This window comes from Octopus sinensis, linkage group LG11 (assembly GCF_006345805.1).
Source record: "Octopus sinensis linkage group LG11, ASM634580v1, whole genome shotgun sequence".
NCBI lineage: Eukaryota > Metazoa > Mollusca > Cephalopoda > Octopoda > Octopodidae > Octopus > Octopus sinensis.
Window position 1 is genome coordinate 24,212,564 of NC_043007.1, and position 21,602 is coordinate 24,234,165.

Sequence of the window (21,602 nt, forward strand, 5' to 3'; positions counted from 1 at the left end):
TTGTGCCGGTGGCACGTGAACAAAACATTCGAGCGAGGTCATTGCCAGTGCTGCTGGACTGACTCCTGTGCAGTTGGCATGTAAAAAACACCATTTTTGAGCGTGGCCATTGCCAGTACTGCCAGACTGGCCCCCGTGCCGGTGGCACTTTAAAAGCACCCACTACACTCTCGGAGTGGTTGGCGTTAGGAAGGGCAGAAGGGCATCCAGCTGTAGAAACTCTGCCAGATCAGATTGGAGCCTGGCGCAGCCATCTGGTTCGCTAGTCCTCAGTCAAATCATCCAGCCCATGCTAGCATGGAAAGCGGACGTTAAATGATGATGATGATGATGATAAAATCAACATTAAGTACCTCCCTTACCAGGTTTACTTAATGAATTTAAAATCCATTTCAGCTAACATACACACAGGTTTTGAAATCTTCATAGAAGAAATGGCACTTCATTTTCCCACATTATTTGGGATATGAAGAACTAAAGCCGGCACTGTCATGCCTTTGGGTGTCAGAAGTGAAAGTAGAGAAATCTGACGTCAGACGTCAACTTCGTGTATTTACGTCGTCTTTCGTTTATTTACGCCGTTTATTTACGTACCACTGAAATGCAAGTAAAAGCTTGTATGTATGTATGTATGTATGTATGTATGTATATATATATATACATACATACATACATACATACATACAAGCTTTTACTTGCATTTCAGTGGTACGTAAATAAACGGCGTAAATAAACGAAAGACGACGTAAATACACGAAGTTGACGTCTGACGTCAGATTTCTCTACTTTCACTTCTGACACCCAAAGGCATGACAGTGCCCTAAAGCCAATAAACATAAAACAGAATATTCTTTTCAGAGGAAAAGCATATAGAAAGCAAAAAAGTTTGCACCAGTGAGAGCTTTGAAATTCTCTTCAACAAGATCCTAATACACAATTTACACTAAAAATGACTGTTTTCATACCAGCATAAAATTATTTTGATCTAGTTTCTTATTTTTTTCAACAGTATTTGAATTCTTAAGTAATTGTGTGTGCATGTGTGTGCGTGTGTATAAGTATGTATATACACATATACACACATAAGGATGTATGGGTATATGTGTTTATGCAAGTTCAGGCATGTGCATGAATATTTATTCCAGTCTCCATTAGTTTATTAAATGATCGCATGTTTGTTTCCTGGTCTACCATTATTTATTGATTAGTTATTTACACTAAGTCTTATTCAGTCAAAGCAATATACATGCTTTTGTCTAAGTTCACAAGTATAATTATATTTGCTTGCATGTATACAGAAAGAGAGAGAGAGAGAGAGAGAGAGAGAGAGTGTGAATGTGTGTATCTTTTACTTCTTTCAGTCATTTTGACTGTGGCCATGCAGGGATGGGCACCACCAAGAAGGAGTTTTAACTGAACAAATTGCCCCCTATAATTATTGTTTTTTAATCTGGAAATTATTCAATTGAGCCACTAAGTTACAGGAATGTAAACAAGCCAACAATGGTTGCCAAGTAGTAGGCGGGGCACACAAATGCAACACAAACACACACATATATGAACATATATATGTGTGTGTGTGTGTGTCTAGGTATGTATATGTATGTCTGTGTACATATATATATATATATATATATATATATATGTGTGTGTGTCTTTCTCCTCTCCCTATATATATATATATATGGTGGTGCCCCAGCATGGCCACAGCACATGAGCTGAAACTAGATGAAATAAAAAAAAATGAAATAAATATATATACACACACAGACAAACACACACACACACACTCACACATGATGGGTTTCCACACAGTCTCCATCAACCAAATTCACTTATACAGCATTAGTTGGTTTGGGGTCATGGTAGAAGTTACTTGCCCAAGGTGCAACACAATATGACTAAACCCAAAACATGAGGCCCAACATTCAGAACTCATGCTACTTGCAACATATATATATATATACACATATGGATGAGGACAGCTGTGTGAAGAAGTGTCACACCCTATAAATGGAAGGAACCTGTGGAAGAGGTAGACACAGAATGAGGTGGTGAAGCACAAACTTCGAACGTTGGGCCTCACAGAGGCAATGACAAGTGACTGAGACCTTTGGAGATATACTATACTTGAGAAAACCTGACAAGCCAAGTGAGATCATAGTCATGGCTGATGTTAGTGTCGCATAACTGGCCCGTTTAAAAGCTCCCTTCAACTGTTGGGCAATATACCATGCTTGTGAAGATCTGTTGAACCAAGTGAAATCATAGTCGTGACCGATGCCAGTGCCACCTGACTGGCTCTTGGAATGGTTGGCTGTAGAAACCTTGCCAAATCAGATTGGAGCTTGGTACAGCCTCCTGTCTTGCCAGTTCTCAGTCAAACCATCCTGTGTCGGTGGCATGAAAAAAGCACCATTCAAGTGTGGCTGATGTCAGTGCCGCATGACTGGCTCTTGGAATGGTTGGCTGTAGAAACCTTGCCAAATCAGATTGGAGCTTGGTACAGCCTCCTGTCTTACCAGTTCTCAGTCAAACCATCCTGTGTCGGTAGCATGAAAAAAGCACCATTTGAGTGTGATTGATGCCAGTGCCACCTGACTGGCTCTTGGAGTGGTTGGCTGTAGAAAACTTGCCAAATCAGATTGGAGCTTGGTACAGCCTCCTGTCTTACCAGTTCTCAGTCAAACCATCCTGTGTCGGTAGCATGAAAAAAGCACCATTTGAGTGTGATTGATGCCAGTGCCACCTGACTGGCTCTTGGAGTGGTTGGCTGTAGAAAACTTGCCAAATCAGATTGGAGCTTGGTACAGCCTCCTGTCTTACCAGTTCTCAGTCAAACCATCCTGTGTCGGTGGCATGAAAAAAGCACCATTTGAGTGTGACCGATGCCAGTGCCACCTGACTGGCTCTTGGAATGGTTGGCTGTAGAAACCTTGCCAAATCCGATTGGAGCTTGGTACAGCCTCCTGTCTTACCAGTTCTCAGTCAAACCATCCTGTGTCGGTGACACGAAAAAAAGCACCATTCGAGTGTGACTGATGCCAGTGCCACCTGACTGGCTCTTGGAGTGGTTGGCTGTAGAAAACTTGCCAAATCAGATTGGAGCTTGGTACAGCCTCCTGTCTTACCAGTTCTCAGTCAAACCATCATGTGTCGGTGGCATGAAAAAAGCACCATTTGAGTGTGATTGATGCCAGTGCCACCTGACTGGCTCTTGGAGTGGTTGGCTGTAGAAACCTTGCCAAATCAGATTGGAGCTTGGTACAGTCTCCTGTCTTACCAGTTCTCAGTCAAACCATCATGTGTCGGTGGCATGAAAAAAGCACCATTTGAGTGTGATTGATGCCAGTGCCACCTGACTGGCTCTTGGAGTGGTTGGCTGTAGAAACCTTGCCAAATCAGATTGGAGCTTGGTACAGCCTCCTGTCTTACCAGTTCTCAGTCAAACCATCCTGTGTCGGTGGCATGAAAAAAGCACCATTTGAGTGTGATTGATGCCAGTGCCACCTGACTGGCTCTTGGAGTGGTTGGCTGTAGAAACCTTGCCAAATCAGATTGGAGCTTGGTACAGCCTCCTGTCTTACCAGTTCTCAGTCAAACCATCATGTGTCGGTGGCATGAAAAAAGCACCATTTGAGTGTGATTGATGCCAGTGCCACCTGACTGGCTCTTGGAGTGGTTGGCTGTAGAAACCTTGCCAAATCAGATTGGAGCTTGGTACAGCCTCCTGTCTTACCAGTTCTCAGTCAAACCATCATGTGTCGGTGGCATGAAAAAAGCCTCCTGTCTTACCAGTTTTCTGTCAAACCATCCAACCCATGCCAGCATGGAAAGCGAACATTAAACGACGACAATGATGGTGATGATATATATATACATATATACACATACATATATTTCAACACTCTATCACTTATCTCTGTTATTTGCCTCCCATATGTTCCATCTTGAATCTGAAGACGAACATCTAACTATCACTTTCAGCACCTAATATAAGTAAACAGCATAAGTTTCTCATCTATCAAATTAGCTTAAAGCTATTTCCTCACATATATTTTCCATATACATTTATCCATCTTTCAATATTCTGTTTACTTGTAGCTTATATTCATATACATCTATGTGTGTATGAATGCATATATGTGTGTGCATGTCTATTTTTTTCATTACTGCCAGTAAAGTAATTAACGGAGTTAATTACTTCTGATTTATATATGTGCAAGTAGGCATGTATATATATATATATATTACTCTAGTGTTTTTTACCCCCTTAATAACCTCCCATAATTTTTTCACTCTTCATTCTAATCCAAACATAAAAACTCTAGCTATTTCTTTCAATGCCATATATAAGCAAATACAAACTTCTCTCGCTTATAAATTAGTTTAAAATGTTCCCTCAAATTTCTTTCACACATATGTTTTAATGCTAGAACTCTTTAACTGAACTCCAATCTATTTTTTATATACGTATTTTAACTTAAAGTTGTCAGCTTTTTTATTTCTGTGTCACTCACCACACACTTTACCAGTTACTAGCTTCTAATTACTTTTACGTAATTAATTGTATAAACACCACACTAAATTACATCGAGAAATTCTCAACTTATTTTCCTCAAACCTCATTATTTTAACTGTTTTACAAATCTAAATCCCAAGCCCTTTTAAATTAACCTGTGAATATATATCCCTTTATTGTTACAATTACTGACCCTGGAATTTGTGGGTTCCTTCCTTTCTCTTAATAATCCATTAAAACTACCATTTTTTCTTTTTTTTTTTTTGCTTTGATTAAAATTCCTACTAATATTGATTTGGCTTGTTTTTCCCATAAAAAGAATATAAATGCTTTCAGGATGGCAAGCTGGCAGACTCGTTAGAATGCCGGGTGAAATGCTTAATGGTATTTCATCTGCTGCTAAGTTCTGAGTTCAAATTCCACCGAGGTTGACTTTGCCTTTCATCCTTTCAGGGTCAATTAAATAAGTATCGACTTAATCCCTTTGTCTGTCCTTGTTTGTCCCTTCCATGTTTAGCCCCCAGTGGGCAATAAAGAAATAAATATAAATACCTTTTTTTAACACCTTTTACATGCTGGTGCCCTGTAAAAGCCAGTGCCACACAAAAAATACCCATGCTGGTGCCACATAAAAAGACTCATGCTGGTACCACTTAAAAAGCACTCCTGCCAGCAGCATACAAGAGGCACCAGTGCTGGTACCACATAGTAGCATTGGTGCTGGTGCCACATAAAAAGCACCCAGTACACTCTGTAAAGTGGCTGGCATTAGGAAGGGCATCCAGTCACAGAAAGCATGCCAAAACAGACAATTGTGTCCTGGTGCAGCTCTCCAACTGGCCAGCACCTGTCAAACAGTCCAACCCATTAGAACATGGATGATGATGATGATGATGATGATGATGATGACGACCATATTTCCCCACCACAGCATTTTCTACACGTTTATTTTTTTCTATTTTTTTCCGTAGTGTTGCTTATCCACCACAAGGTGCAGCCCTTGTTGCATTGTGGTGGCTTGTGTGCCTCAATGACCCTCAGAGCTATGCCAGCAGAGAACACACTACAGGTATGGCCCCTCCATGTTGGATAGATCAAAGTACAGAGGCCAGACTAAAATGGACCACCTCTTTGCAGAGGTAAAATGGACTTGCATGAGGCCAACACACCTAGAAAACAACAAAGTTACAGAAGCATCAAAGACACTTCAAACCAAAGAAGATCCGGAAGAGGACGGACAGCCCAGTGTTGAGGACAGAGGAAAAAAGCCTTCCTAAAGTGGCAGATGGTCACATATATAGGCGCAGGAGTGGCTGTGTGGTAAGTAGCTTTTTTACCAACCACATGGTTCTGGGTTCAGTCCCACTGCGCGGCACCTTGGGCAAGTGTCTTCTACTTATAGCCTCGGGCCGACCAAAGCCTTGTGAGTGGATTTGGTAGACGGAAACTGAAAGAAGCCTGTTGTATATATGTATATATATATATATGCGTGTGTGTGTTTGTGTGTCTGTGTTTGTCTCCATAGCATTGCTTGACAACCGATGCTGGTGTGTTTATGTTCCCGTTACTTAGCAGTTCAGCAAAAGAGACCGATAGAATAGGTACTGGGCTTACAAAAGAATAAGTCCCAGGGTTGAGTTGCTCGATTAAAGGCGGTGCTCCAGCATGGCTGCAGTCAAATGACTGAAACAAGTAAAAGAGTAAGAGTATATATATATAATTGACTGAAACGTTCTCCCATTTTCAGGGTCCCTGTCATTAACAGGAAGAAGGTATTCTCAGACTGGACCACTGACTCAAATGCTTGTAATGGAGAAGATTCCACTAAAACACATACAGGCTATAGAGTAGTTTTAAATGAGGCAACAGATTAAGTCTACTCCCTGAGATTAAGTCACTCCTAATTGGAATTTATTTTATTACAATACATCGGATTACAAAAGGCAAACATGGTGCAAAGATAGTTGTGTAGAAAAGAAGCTTGCTTCACAACTACGTGATCTTGGGTTTAATCCCATTGCATGGCACATTTGGTAAGTGTCTTTTTCTATAACCCCAGGCTGATCTAAATCTTGTGAATAGATTTGATAGATGGAAACTGAAAGAAGCCATCGTGTGTGTGTGCGTGCATGTGTACCTTTGTCTAGACATCACATGATGGTCATAAGTAAGCATCACCATTATAGAAGCAGACTTGTTCGTTTCCAGTACTCCATGAAAAGCATGTCTGGCATGTTTTTCATGGAAGAGGACATCACTTTGCTTAGAAACTGAGGTTGTCTGGTCACAGAAAACCTACCTCAACAAATTCTGTTTGACCCATGCAAGCATAGAAAAGCGAACATTGAATGAAGATGATGATGATGATGATGATGATGATGAATGTTGAGCGATGTAACTAAACACCACCATTTTGTCTGCAAACAAAATAAAAGTAAAGACAAAATTAAATCAAAATAAACAGCATGAATCAATATTCCTGAGAAAGCAAAAACTTATAGAAGTCAGCAGCAAATGAAGAAACCATCAACATCATTTGATGTGCACTTTCCCATACTTGCATGCGGCCAAAAGGAGTTTGAGGCAGGTTTTTCTACAGCCTGTCACCAATCCTCACCTATTTCCAAGTGAGGACTGGAGACAAAGATCGCTTGTATGATGGTGATACTTGTTCAAAACCATCACAAGATGTAAAGACAAGGATGTAAACACACACACACACACGCGTACATACATATAATGAGCTTCCTTGAATTTCTGCCTACCAACCCTCTCGTCAGCTCCAGAGCAATAGCAGAAGACACTTGCCATAGTGTCATACAGTAAGACTGAACCCAAGACCATATGGTTAGGAAGCAAGCTTCTTAACCACAGAGCCATGCCTACAATATGTATGTGTATACACACACACACACACATATACATATATATACATATACATACATATATATTTTATATTTTTTATTAATTTTATTTCTATGTATTGGCTTATGATTTTCACTGTTTAATTTGCCTAATAGTGGTTTTATCTCTAATTTAATATAATATATATATATATATATATGTGTGTGTGTGTGTATATATATATGTATATATATATATATATATATCTATATATATATATATATAATATATATATATATAATATATATATATATGTATATATACATACATACACACATATATGTACATATATGTATATACACACATATACATACATACATACATATACACACACGCATACATGTTTATCCCAAATACTGAGAAGAAAGTGCTACGAATAAATAAAACAAACACATAAAAACCAAACTGAAAAATTGTGGCAACTGTGTGAAGTAGAACAAAATCCAATTTGTGTCTGCTCTGCACAAATACTATCACAATAAAAAAAGACAAAGTCACATACACACACACACACACACACAAATGCATATATATGTGTGTGTGTGTGTGTGTATGTATACACATACACACACACATACATATATATATATATATATATATATATATATATATATATATAATATATATATATATAAACACATATACACGCTTGTATTTGTATATACATCATATATATATATATATACATCATATATATATATATATATATATATATACATCATATATATATATATTATATATATATATATATATGTATGTATATATATTTGTATATATATATATATATATGTATACACACACACTTGTATTTGTATATACGTCATATTAAAGATATATATACATGATGATGATGATGATGATACACACACACACACACACACACACACAAACACACACACATAATGTACACCCATAAATGTCCTGAATCTACACCCCTGTAGTGTTGAAGAGGGTTTAATACTTCCAGAATAAGAAGTCAGAGATAATCAGCAGAGAATGAAACAAGTATATTTAGAAATATATCTAAATTTGGTAGACAGACAGACACCACAGCTGTTGGGGAGAAGGGAGGATCTGGAGTGCAAGTAACAAGGGTCTTTTTTTTTTATTTTATTTCATATATTCTTAAGTAAAGATACTCCTCAAAGGTGAAGTGGGACAGTGGGGTAGTGAGGGGGTTACTTTTTAAGATGGGGTAGATTTTGTAGTCATATGCTTTTTCATAAATAGTAAAGATACCCCTATCTGGAGTGAAGTGGAGGGGACTTCATGGTGTTCAGTTTTGTAGTTACAGAGTTACTGAGAGAGTTCTGAAGGTGTGGGGGTTTAGTGGGAACGGCGAGAATTGTTATGGGCTGTCAAGGGAGCTTCAATGTGACTACTCAACCTGCTAAAGATAGCAGTCAAATTTCCTTCAAATCACATGGTACTCTGTTAAAAGAAGATACATTTGAAAAATATAGCTTTTTGGTATGATATGTCTGAATATAAGACAGAATTGTCACAGCTGGAATAACTTTGCTCATAAGTCTGTGAGATTTAAATGGACCTGGGCTTAAACAACAGTAAGGAAGGACACATTAGATAATGTAGTCCTAGATGCACCTCATCTGATTAAATGAATAGCTTATCGTTTAGAATGAAGGTAAGGCAGCGAGCTGGCAGGAATGTTAACGCGATGGGCGAAATGCTTACCGGTATTTCATCTGCTGGCATGTTCTGAGTTCAAATTCCACCGAGGTCAACTTTGCCTTTCATCTTTTCGGGGTCGATAAATCAAGTACCAGTTATACACTGTGGTCGATGTAATCGACTTATTCCCTTTGTCTGTCCTTATTTGTCCCCTCTATGTTTAGCCCCTTGTGGGCAGTAAAGAAACAAGAATGAAGGTTACCACCAATGTGCAAAAATGTCAAAAATTAATAAATATAATGGAATTATAGGTACAAGCATGGCGTAGACACAGATGTGGCTGTGTGGTTTAGAAGTTTGATGCACAACTATATGGTCTTGGGTTCAATCCCATTACATGGCACCTTGGGCAAGTGTCTTCTGCTATAAACTTATAAGTAGATTTAGTAGACAGAAACTGAAAGAAACCTGTCATATGTATGTATCTATGTTTGCATGTGTGTGTATGTGTGTGTGTGTGTGTGTTTGTGTTTCTGCCTCCTTGTCTTGACATTACATGATAGTTGTAAGTGCCACAGTCATACAAGCTGTGTCCTTTGTTTTCAATAGTCCACAAAAACAAGTCTGGCCACTGGCAAATACTACCTTGTTTGGAAACAGGTTAGAGTTAGTCACAGGAAGGGCATCCGACCATAGAAAATCAGCTTCAATAAACTCTGCCAATGATGATGATGATGATGATGTGATGATTATGATGATGAATGGTTTCATCACAGAGACACAGTGATGAAAGACAATTCTTCTGAACAGGATACCAGTCTATCGTCTGAAATATTCCACATATGACCTGATTGATATCTATTCCCAATAACAGCAAAGTGATGTGAAATAAAACAAAGCCAAATGTGGTACCATCCTAGAGACATAAGATGCTTGCAGTGGGTGGACGGGTGGGATTGAACCCAAGATTCATGATGATGATGATGGTGGTGGTGGTGGTGGCGGTGATGATGATGATGAGGAGGAGGAGAAGTGTGTAAGAAACATGTGAATGTTGAATGTTAGAGTGAGCTGAATGCTAGAATGATAGAGTCAGGGGACAATAGCGGATGATATAAAGGGAGCACTAGAGAATGATGGAGCTAGGGAACAACCGAGAACAATAGGGGCAGCAGAACAATAGAATTATATACTTGGTTGGATAAAGCAGAATAACAGAATGAGTCAGTGTGGGACAAATATAGAGCAGTAACTTGAAACAGATAAACCAGTTTTGCAATAGACAGGAGATGGTCCCGGGACCTAATGGTTCAATTCATTCTGTGATATCAGTAACAATGAACCTGTATGGGTAGATGTAGCCATTAACACAAGAAATATATGCGCCAATGAAGGAGCCCCTAGGCAGTCATTTGGACTGCTAGACATAACAGCCAAATCTCTCTCAAGTTACACATTTTACTGTCCTGAAAGAGGAAAGAGAGAATAATGTATGTATGTATATATGTGTGTATGTATATATATATATATATATATATGTAAATGTAATATGTGACAATTATTCGGTAGCCATGATAAAACTCCGAGTTTTGGATGCCAAGGTGGAAATCCACGCCGCCATCTTTTCACAACTATATGGTTTTGGGTTCAATCCCATTACATGGCACCTTGGGCAAGTGTCCTCTACTATAAACTTATAAGTGGATTTGGTAATGGCCGGATAACTGAAGAGATGGTGGCATGGATTTCCACCTCGGCATCCGAAACTCGGAGTTTTATCATGGCTACTGAATAATTGTCACATATTACATTTACAGATAAATTCCTCTATTTACATAATATCGAGGTCCCTTTCTTTTGTTGTCTTACCATTTTTATCAATATATATATATATATAAAAATATATATTTGTGTGTGTGTATTATATATATATATATATATATATATATACCTGTATATATTATAATGTAGTCCTGGATATACTCACAGTGCCTCAGAGGACAGAATGGTCATAGTTGAAAGAATCATGGTCAGAGGCCTGGGGCTAAACAATAACCCCAAAGAATCTCTAACCAGTGTGTACATACATAGTGATGGACTTCTATGGCAGCATATATGTGAGTGTGTGTGTATGTGTGTGTGTGTGTGTGCATGCGTGCATGTGTGTGTGTAAGTAAATACAGTTATTTAGGTATGGGTCAGCTCTAATTCAGTCTATTGAATTACAGCTAATCCGAAGGGTGTTCTAGTCACGACACTCTACTTGTAGGCACCGAATATCTTGGATCGCATTATCAAATACAGCCCTCTTTCTTTTTTTTTAAGATGGTGAGGCGCTATATGAAGGAGATTAAGTTGCTATTTCTAGCTGGTCAAATGACCACATAAAGGTTCCTTCCTGGTGGTGGCAGTGATGATTGAAAGAAAGTGGTGGCGGGGTATTCCAGGATATGATTAGTCTTTGTTACTAGGATATGATTAGTCTTTGCTTCCATCGAGTGTAGGTGGAGTAAGTAACAAGAGATTCCAGGAATTGGCAAAGGCTAAAAGGGATTAAAAGCTAAGTTGACAATGCATTAGATGTGGTACTAAATAAATAATAGACTGACACTTAGTGTATGAAAGGTGAGGGAGGGAGAGAGAGAAAGAAGGTGTGTATGTATGTGTGTTGAGAAAGGTACAGAGAGATAGGGGGGAAAAAATGAGGTATAGATAGAGAGAATAGAAGAAATGGAGAGATGGCAGAGAGGGAAAGACAAGATATAAGTTAGAGAGAGAGAAAGAGTAAAAGAGGAAGACAGAGAAAGAGAGAGATAAAGAACTAGTTTATGAATCACTAAAACAACTATTATCCAAGGACATTGGAATCATAACTATAACAGTATTTTCTTTTAATTCACAAAATACCTTATTGACTTTGCTTTGCATTCTTTTGGGGTTAATCAAATAAGTACCATCTGAGCATTGGGATTGATGTAATCGACTTCCTCCTCTGAAATTGCTGGCCTTGTGCCAAAATTTGAGACCCTATTATTATTATTATTATTATTATTATTCGAGCGTGATCATTACCAGTGTCACCTTACTGGCACCTGTGCCGGTAGCATGTGTAAAAAGATTCAAGCGAGGTCATTGCCAGTGCCGCCTGACTGGCCCCCGTACCGGTGGCACGTAAAAAGCACCCACTACACTCTCTGAGTGGTTGGCGTTAGGAAGGGCATCCAGCTGTAGAAACTCTGTCAGATCAAGATTGGAGCCTGGTGCAACCATCTGGTTCGCCAGCCCTCAGTCAAAATCGTCCAACCCATGCTAGCATGGAAAGCGGACGTTAAACGATGATGATGATGATGATGAATTTTTTAGTCTTCTAAATCTTTAGTAAGAATCACACCAAACTTTTCCAAACTTTCCATGTTGACAACACACTTTCTAAAAATAAAATTAATTTTTCTTGACTCGTTAATTATATTTCGTCGGTACACATGGCTGAGTGATTAAGAAGTTCGATTATTTGCAAACAGATGGCTTCAGGTTCTGTTCCTCGGCACAGCACTTTCGACAAGTGTCTACTACGATAACCCTGCATCGACCAATACTTTGGGAGTGAATTTGGTAGGCAGAAACTGTGTGAAAGCCCAATGTATATATGTTTATATATATATATATATATATACATACACATAAACATACACACATAAATATGTGAATGTATATATATATATATACATATATATATGCACACACATGTCATTATCATCATCGTTTAATGTCCACTTTCCATGCTGGCATGGGTTGGATGGTTTGACTGAGAACTGACAGGTGGGGAGGTTGCACCAGGCTTCAATCTGATTTGCAAGGTTTCTACAGCTGGATGCCCTTCCTAGTGCCAACCACTCCGAGAGTGTAGTGGGTGCTTTTTATGTGCCACCAGACAAACACAGACACATAAATACATATATACACACACATATATATATATACACACACACAAAGGCCTTCTTTCAGTTTCTGTTTACCAAATCTACTCACGAGGCTTTGGTTGGCCTGAGGCTATAGTAGAAGGCACTTGCCCAAGGTGACATGCAGTAGGACTGAACCCAGAACCATGGGGTTGGGAAACAAGCTTCTTACCACATAGCCACTCCTGTGCCTATATATATATATATATATATATATATATCTTGTGTATCCATGATAATGTTTTCGAAACCTCTGCTTCTTTCAATGTGGTCATAATGAATGTACTGCAGCCTCATTTAAAAATCTTGTTTATAGAATGGAAATTATGTAAAACAAAATAAAACAAAGATACCTTCCTCTGTACCTGGAACTAGTTGGTGATGTGCTGTGAAGAGTCGTGGGTCTTGCTTTACATCCTGACTAAAATGCAACACAGAACTCATGTATCTTATCGAATTTTTATATATATATAGCGTGACGTATATTTGCCATTTAAATATGGCTAACCCCTAAGGGTGGATGCTACTGTAGTTTGTAGCCCCAGAAGGACACAAATATACGCTATGATGTGTTGTAGCTACTGTTTATAACTCGCTCTGAGATTTATATATATATACATTTTATATCATATATTTTGATTTTTACCTTTTACTTGTTTCAGTCACTGAACTGCGGTCATGCTGGAGCACCGTCTTGAAGACTTAATCAAGCAAATGGACTCCAGTACTTATCTTTTAAATCTGGTAATTATACTATAGGTCTGTTTTGCCGAATTGCTGAGGTACAGAGATGTAAAGACACCAACACTGGTTGTCAAGCAGTGATGGGGGACAAACATAAACGCATATACATATATACATAGACGTATACATACATATGTGTGTACATATGTATATATTGCTTTTATATATCTTATTTATATTCTTAAATCTCATATATTTTTAAGTAACATTCATAGCCACCTCCCCATGGGTGTCTGTCCGAATGGACTCAGCCGCGATTTTTTAACCCTGAAAGGACATCTCCTCTGGGTTTAAAAAATCCCAGTAGAGTCCACTCGAACGGACAGCCATGTTAAAGTGGCTATGAATGTTATTTGTCAGTACAACTACTGTGTTGATCTCTTACAGAGATTTTAGAACTAACATTTTTGCTTGTCATATATTTTTATTTCTTTTATGTATCTATATATAATATGTATGGGGGAAGATGGGGCTCCTTAGTGGTGGTGAGGGCAACCCATCTAAGAGAAGGAAAACTGATATAAAACCAAGTTTGTGCACTAATAGCATCTACTTACTCATAAGGTGGTCTGGGCTTTGTAGCTTTTGAGCAACTAGACTAGAAGAAGGCCACTGATTTCAAATCTGTTATCAATTTAGCATCTGACATGTGGCATATATGTATATATATATATTGTTGCTATTACGTTAAACTGTCCTAGGTCCAAATTTGGCCAAATGTGTTTTTTCGAGTATTTACTTTTGCTTGCAATAGTTGGTTCATTTGGTCAAACTATTGTATCTCCAGCTGCCTCAGATGCCAAGATATCAAAAATTGTCAAAGTGTAGTACAACGGTTTTGCTATGGAATGGTGAAACTATTTTTTTGTTTTCTGAAAAAGTAATGTTTTAGATTTACAATACTTTTGCATAATAACAATGCAAGGACATGGAATAAGTACAGTGTTATTGGACACTCAGGAAAGGGAAGAAAAGCAAGAGGATTTCGTGTTTCGAGCGGAGCTCTTCATCAGAAATATAGAAAAAGTCCAAAGAAGGGAAGACGGAGAAAGAAAATCGCCAACGATACACACGTGGTCTCACACACACACAGAGGCATAACAGAAGTCAATAGACCCCACTTCCCCCATAAAACATTGTTCTATGCTTATTCCAAATTGAAAATGTTTATATTTTTTTTATTAATTGACATTTTTATGTTTCAAGTTCTATATGTGGCTGTTTAATAATGCCATGTACAAAAGAAACCTTGGAACTGTCTGAATTTCGGTGGAGGAAAAAGTCGAGGAGGAGGTAACCTCCTCTAAAACAAAGGGGAAGAAAAGAAAGAAGGTGGACAACAATAGTTGCCCAATAACCGGACTGTTGCCATACTAACAAAGCTAAAGCATGCAGCGTGAAGCCACTCGGCCAAGATTGACCTTGAACTCTGCTGTGCATGCACACTAAGTTTTAACGTTCTAGTTTACTTCCACTGTCTACAGCAGTGCTCAGTAGGAAGGTGTGTAGCATGTAACTGTTGCATTAATCATGACAGAGAAAGTTGTCATAGCAAGACCTGCTCAGAGCCCCAAACATATATATATATATGCGTGTGTGTGTGTGTGTGTGTGTGGTGTGTGTGTGTGTATATATATATATATATATATATATATATTATATATATATATATATGCATGTATGTCTTTTTTATTTGTAATGTTATCACGATCATGATGATGATGATATATATGTGTAAGTGAAAAAGAATTTATGATGGAAAAATTGTCATTGGAAGAAAGAAAATTTCCCGACTTTTATTTTACACACACATATACCATATACAAATACATCTCAGTACTAATTAACACGGAGATTCTAGCTGGTCATTCAACGTGCTAGAAATAACAGCCAAAATATCCAGCAAATCTCACTGTCACTAAGATAATTTAATCCATGATTTCCTAACATACATTCTGTTTTATAGGGAACAGAGGAGGAAACACTTATCAATATATTACTGGTATTTTGAATTTCTTTTTATCATGCCCAGATATCTGTCTCATCAGGACAAAATTTTACAGATGTAAACAGTATATATGTGCTTATACACATACACGTACGTATGTACAATGTGCATATATCAGTAATATACTTTTCTTTATTATGCCAAGCCTTAAATCCTTTATATTGTGTGGCCATTTCTATATTATATATATATATATATATATATATATATAATATATATTATATATAAGCAAGAAAAAATTGTAAAAATGCAGAATGCTCGATTGAAAGAAAATTTTAATGAAATGAGAAATGAAAAAAATATATAAATATATATCTATTCAAACCGGTTTTCGTCATAGTTTGACTTATCAAGAATAGTTAGGTGAAAAAGTTTTTTAAAAATGAGAAAGGGGAAAAAAAGTTGCATTGTTTTTTGCAAAAGAATAATAATAATATGTATAAAAATATATATAGGTATATGTGTAGATATAGATATATATATAGGTGTGTGTCGTGTATATATATATATATATATATATATATATATATATATATATATAAATGTATGTATGTATGTTCACAGACAAGCTTACCTAATACATAAAAACGTGTTTCGGGGGATACATGCCGAAACTGCGACTTAACAGCAATACGGTTAAAGGATCAAACAATAAAGAGACGTAATTCCGCATCGATTTTCGATAGCAGCCAATCAATCAATCTATCCACACATTCATATAAATATACATACATACATACATATATGAGAGAGAGATAGAGAGGGACAGAGAGAGATAGAGAGAGAGAGATGGCTGAATGAATGAATGAATTGTATTTCCACGAGGTAAAGCAGGAGATTTAGGATACAGTAGTAAGAGAATATTACATTCACTACCGAAGCACTGTTTCTCTGTCTGTCTATAGAAATCATTCAAACATGCCGAGTTATTCCACTACACTAAAACAGACTGAAGATATGCATGTATCTCTCTCTCTCTCTCACTCTCCTTCTCTTTATGTATGTGTGTGTGCGTGCGCGTATGAATGTATGTAACAGACACGGACACCACACTGTTGTGTATGAAATGCAATTAAACAACTTTAAGTTCTTTGGTAGAGAATGAAATGGTATTTATTCAAAGCCTGAGTCTGTAGGAGTCGCTCATCAACATCGAATTTCCTCTTCTTCGAATGCCTCAACCGACTTAAGGATGGAGAATGTGAATGAATCTCTGGGTATATGAGTGTATGTCTGTGTGTATATATATATATATATATATATATATATATATATATATATCGTTTTGGGATTTGGTTTATATATAACAACTACATAAGGAATTGGAATACTGGAATAGGCAGATGTGCTTGCAACACAGCTTGGATTTTATGTAGCGCCAAGTTTTTGTTAGTGAACAGGTCGCGGTTTCAAAGAGACGGAAATATTTTGACACAAATGAAAATTAAATGGTGAAGCGAAACTAACGGTTTTCATGTGTTCTTGAATGGCTTACAAACATCTTCCACGCTGCAATTGTGTGGTGTGTGGGGGGGGGGGGTCGATGGGTGGATGGATGGATAGATAGATAGATATAGATGATGGATGGATAGATAGATGGATGGATGGATAGATAGATAGATAGATAGATAGATAGATGGATGGATGGATAGATATTCACACATGCCAAAACAAATGAAAAAGGTACAACATGCGAACACACTACACACACATAATGCGTGCGTGCGTGCGGATTGTGTTCTGGGAAATATAAAAAATTGCAAAGATACAAAGCATTCTTGACAAGAAATCTTTCGACATGAATTCTCATGTTTGAAAGAATTCTGTCATTATCGATAATGTTATGTTTTCTTATTCTAATCGGACTTGAAGATATACAATAAAATCGAAGAATCTTAATGCTTATATAATCACTCACATACATAGACGTACACACACGTATGTGTGCATGTATACATACATTCATACATACATACATACATACACATATGCACGAACACGTACACACACATATATATTATATGAACATTATATGTATGTATGTATACATATACATACACAAACCCCCATGTGATGATGTATTTGCAATTGCGGGAACTGGAACACTATGGCAACGGACCAACTAATAAACGATATATTCATTTTATTTCCTATAATTATTTTTATATTAATTATGTATGTATTATGTATGAATGAATGTATGTACGTACACAGATGCTGATACACAAGCAGAAACGTGCAAAGAGCCGATGATGGAGGCTCTTCCGAGGTCAATGACCGATTGGAATAGCAGCACCGTTTCTTGGAAAAGGAATGACACATTAATGTCAAACGTAAGGTGTCCGGAAATTAAAAGATGGGCTGAAATTTTTTTATTTTTTTCTTATCACAGGTGCTTGCTCGATCAAGACCAACCTGTAGCTAATTGACATGTATAACATAAATACACACACACATACGTTAATTATCTTTATATTTACATATATATATACACACCTATGTAGAATTTTTTTCACCTGAATTCTTGTGATTAACTAGAAAATAAAATTGAAACAAGAGCGAATATTGTATGTGATTGTCGTTGCTTAGTTTCAATTCAAACCAGATTAAATAGTCCTATGATCAAAGGCGTTCCAGCTGTGACTTGGTCGCCTTTTTAAGGGTACCTGCAATTACTGTACCCAGCGTATCATTTCCCTAAGACAATAAGGTGTGATTTGGGGTACATTTGGAGTTTTAGGGGAGTTTTTTCTAATAGGTTCAATGTCCAAGTCGAGATTTCATCGTTTATGGCTCATGTAGTGGGGTATTTTTATTACTGTTTAGCCCCAGGTCAGCTCTGATCTAGAAGTTCATATGATCAAAGACATTCCAACCACGACCGTGTCATCTTTTATTACAGACTGTGTACCTAGGACTACAGTATTAAATGTATCCTTTTTATTTAAGACAGTAGGATATGAATTAGGAAAGAGGTTCGGCCGCAATCTCTGGTATTTCTTCTATGACTAACTACGTAGAGGTTCTCCCTCGTTGTTGTTTAACCACAGGACATTAAGTAGGCCTATGATCAAACATGTTCGTTACTAACCTATCGTTTTGTATATTTATAAATACACTGTTCATAGTTGTCCTTTTTTCAAGACAGTAAGGTTTGATTTAGTGAAGGGAAATCTGGATATAATTTCTAACAGGTCTATCTACCACGTAGGCGGTCCCTCGTTGACTCGGGTAATGTGGGAAATAAGGTGTAGTAGTTGAAGAATGTGAGATGGATGGATGATACTAGAGAGAGAGAGAGAAATACGTGTACAAACCAGATTAGGCCAGGTCTCTTGCCTTTCTACAATAAGTATTTAGTTATAAATAATGTTGGTTTTATACAAACCAGAGAATCTGTAGAGAGACATGGGAAGAGATGGAGAGATGGACATATATATTCCTAGAAGAGGAAGTCTAGATACATTGACGATAATGTTAATGATGATGATGATCGTGATCATGACGAAGATGATGTTTTACTTTGAGAAATAAATGTAATTTACGACAAATGTTTTAATTTAAACAGAAAGAAAGAAAAAATGCCCGTGGTGGCGGGGTTTGTAAAATTTCTTCTCCTCATCGGAGCCTTTCAATAAAAGTTATATATCTTAATATTTCTGTACTGGAATCTTTCTTCGCTCGTTTCTATATCTGCAATCGAATCAAATTATCTTGGAAGGCAAAAATGAAAGAGATAGGGGGAAAAAAACAAGAAAAATTGACGTATTTAAAAAATCATATGTCTGTATGTATGTATGAATGTATGTATGAATGTATATATGAATGTATGTATGTATATGAACTGGTTGACTATATGATCGTATTCAAATATCAGCGAGGGTCTTGGAAATCGGCAAGAATGGACCAACATATAAAACACGCACCTTTCGGGTTGGCCGATCACAATTGAAATTCTTATAGATGTCAGGGGGAAAAAAAACAATAATAATAGTGAACAATAATGAAAACATGGTCATAAAGTGAGGGATCGGTTTCCGTTCGTCCGGGTGTTACATACTGATCCCCGTCTATAGGGCCACTTCGACACCACCGACGATTCGAAGTGACAGCTTTTTAACGTTTTGCTGCTTTGACAGTCGAGCAAAGAACGGGGACGGATTGTGAAGATGTGACTGAAAATTCGTACATTAACTTACCAACGACCAAACAACATAGGAGAAAAAGGAGAAGAGGTGGCGGCGTTTTGATCCAGTGGTTCGAGTACATCCAGAGATTAATAGGAAAGAGGCGTGAGAGAGAAAGGAGTAGGCAGGGTGACTCCTTCTCTCTCACGTCGGTTCGTTACAAGAAGTAGTTCTGGCAGAAATGTCACTGGTGGCGGGAGCACTCCTGCTAAATGGAATAGCAGCAGCACACGGGGAGGCATCATTGGTCGACGGATTGGTTACGCGGAAACATATGATATCTTTCACTCGCAAGCTTATCGAGTTACATCATTTATTTACTCTATCTATCTGTCTGTCTGCCTATCTATCTATCTATCTATCTATCTATCTATCTATCTATCTATCTATCTATCTATCTGTCTGTCTGTCTGTCTATCTATCTATCTATCTATCTATCTATCTATCTATCTATCTATCTATCTATCTATCTGTCTGTCTATCTGTCTATCTATCTGTCTGTCTGTCTTTATTTGTCTGTCCATCTATTTGCTTCTATATCTATCTATCTATCTATCTATCTATCTATCTATCTATCTATCTATCTATCTATCTATTTATCTTTCTATCTATCTATCTATCTATCTGTCTGTCTATTTGCTTTTAAATCTGTCTGTCTATTTGCTTCTATATCTATCTATCTATCTATCTATCTATCTATCTATCTATCTATCTATCTATCTATCTATCTATCTATCTATCTGTCTGTCTGTCTGTCTGTCTGTCTATCTATCTATTTATCTGTCTGTCTGTCTGTTATTTATTAGTTTATATTTTATTTTTTGGGGTTCTTCAGAAAGAGAAAATTTGGAAATAGGAAAGAAAAAAAAATAGAATGAATGGAAAGAAAAAGAAAGAAATGTAAAGAAAAACACAGAAGTGAAAACAGAAAGAAAGAGAAATGGAAGAAAATAGAATGAAAGGGAAAGGAAAAAGAGAAGGAAATAAAAAGAAAAATAAGAAATAAATAGAAATAAATGAGAAAAAAAGGAAAATAGAATGAAAGAAGAATGTAAAAGAGGAGGAAATAGAGAGAAAATAGGGGAAAGACAGAAAGAAAATGGGAGGAAAGAGAAGGAAAGGTGAAGAGGAGGAAAAACAAAGAAAGGGGGAAATAAGGAGAAATACTGGGAAAAGATAGAAAGAGAAAAGGAAGAAAGTAAGATATATATATTTTTTTTTTTTTTATCTATCAGAATTGACCTATCTTCAAAAGAGAACACCTGTGCCAGGTATTATCAGGACAGCTGTTGATAATAAGCAAAGCTAAGGGAATCCAAAGACACAATATTCAGCAAAATGAGAATGCTAGGAGCGAAATAATTATGAGGTGTCTGCTTTCAGTGAAACTTAATATTTCTCTTTTACTCTTTTACTTGTTTCAGTCATTTGACTGCGGCCATGCTGGAGCACCGCCTTTAGTTGAGCAACTCGACCCCGGGACTTATTCTTTTTGTAAGCCCAGTACTTATTCTATCGGTCTCTTTTTGCCGAACCGCTAAGTGACGGGGACCGTAAACACACCAGCATCAGTTGTCAAGCAATGCTAGGGGAACAAACACAGACACACAAACACACACACATACATATATATATATATATATATA

General features: G+C 37.2%; 1 protein-coding gene across 1 annotated transcript in view; it reads right to left on the bottom strand.

The window, feature by feature from the left end:
* The window catches only part of LOC115217390 (formin-like protein 18), a 67,632-nt gene extending 47,446 nt beyond the window's left edge, over window positions 1-20,186 (bottom strand). Inside the window, exon 1 of the mRNA XM_029787068.2 lies at window positions 19,969-20,186. Coding sequence (XP_029642928.1) covers window positions 19,969-20,038 — 70 coding nt within the window. The 5' untranslated portion in view covers window positions 20,039-20,186. The remainder of the gene's footprint in view (window positions 1-19,968) is intronic.
* Window positions 20,187-21,602: the final 1,416 nt, after the last annotated feature.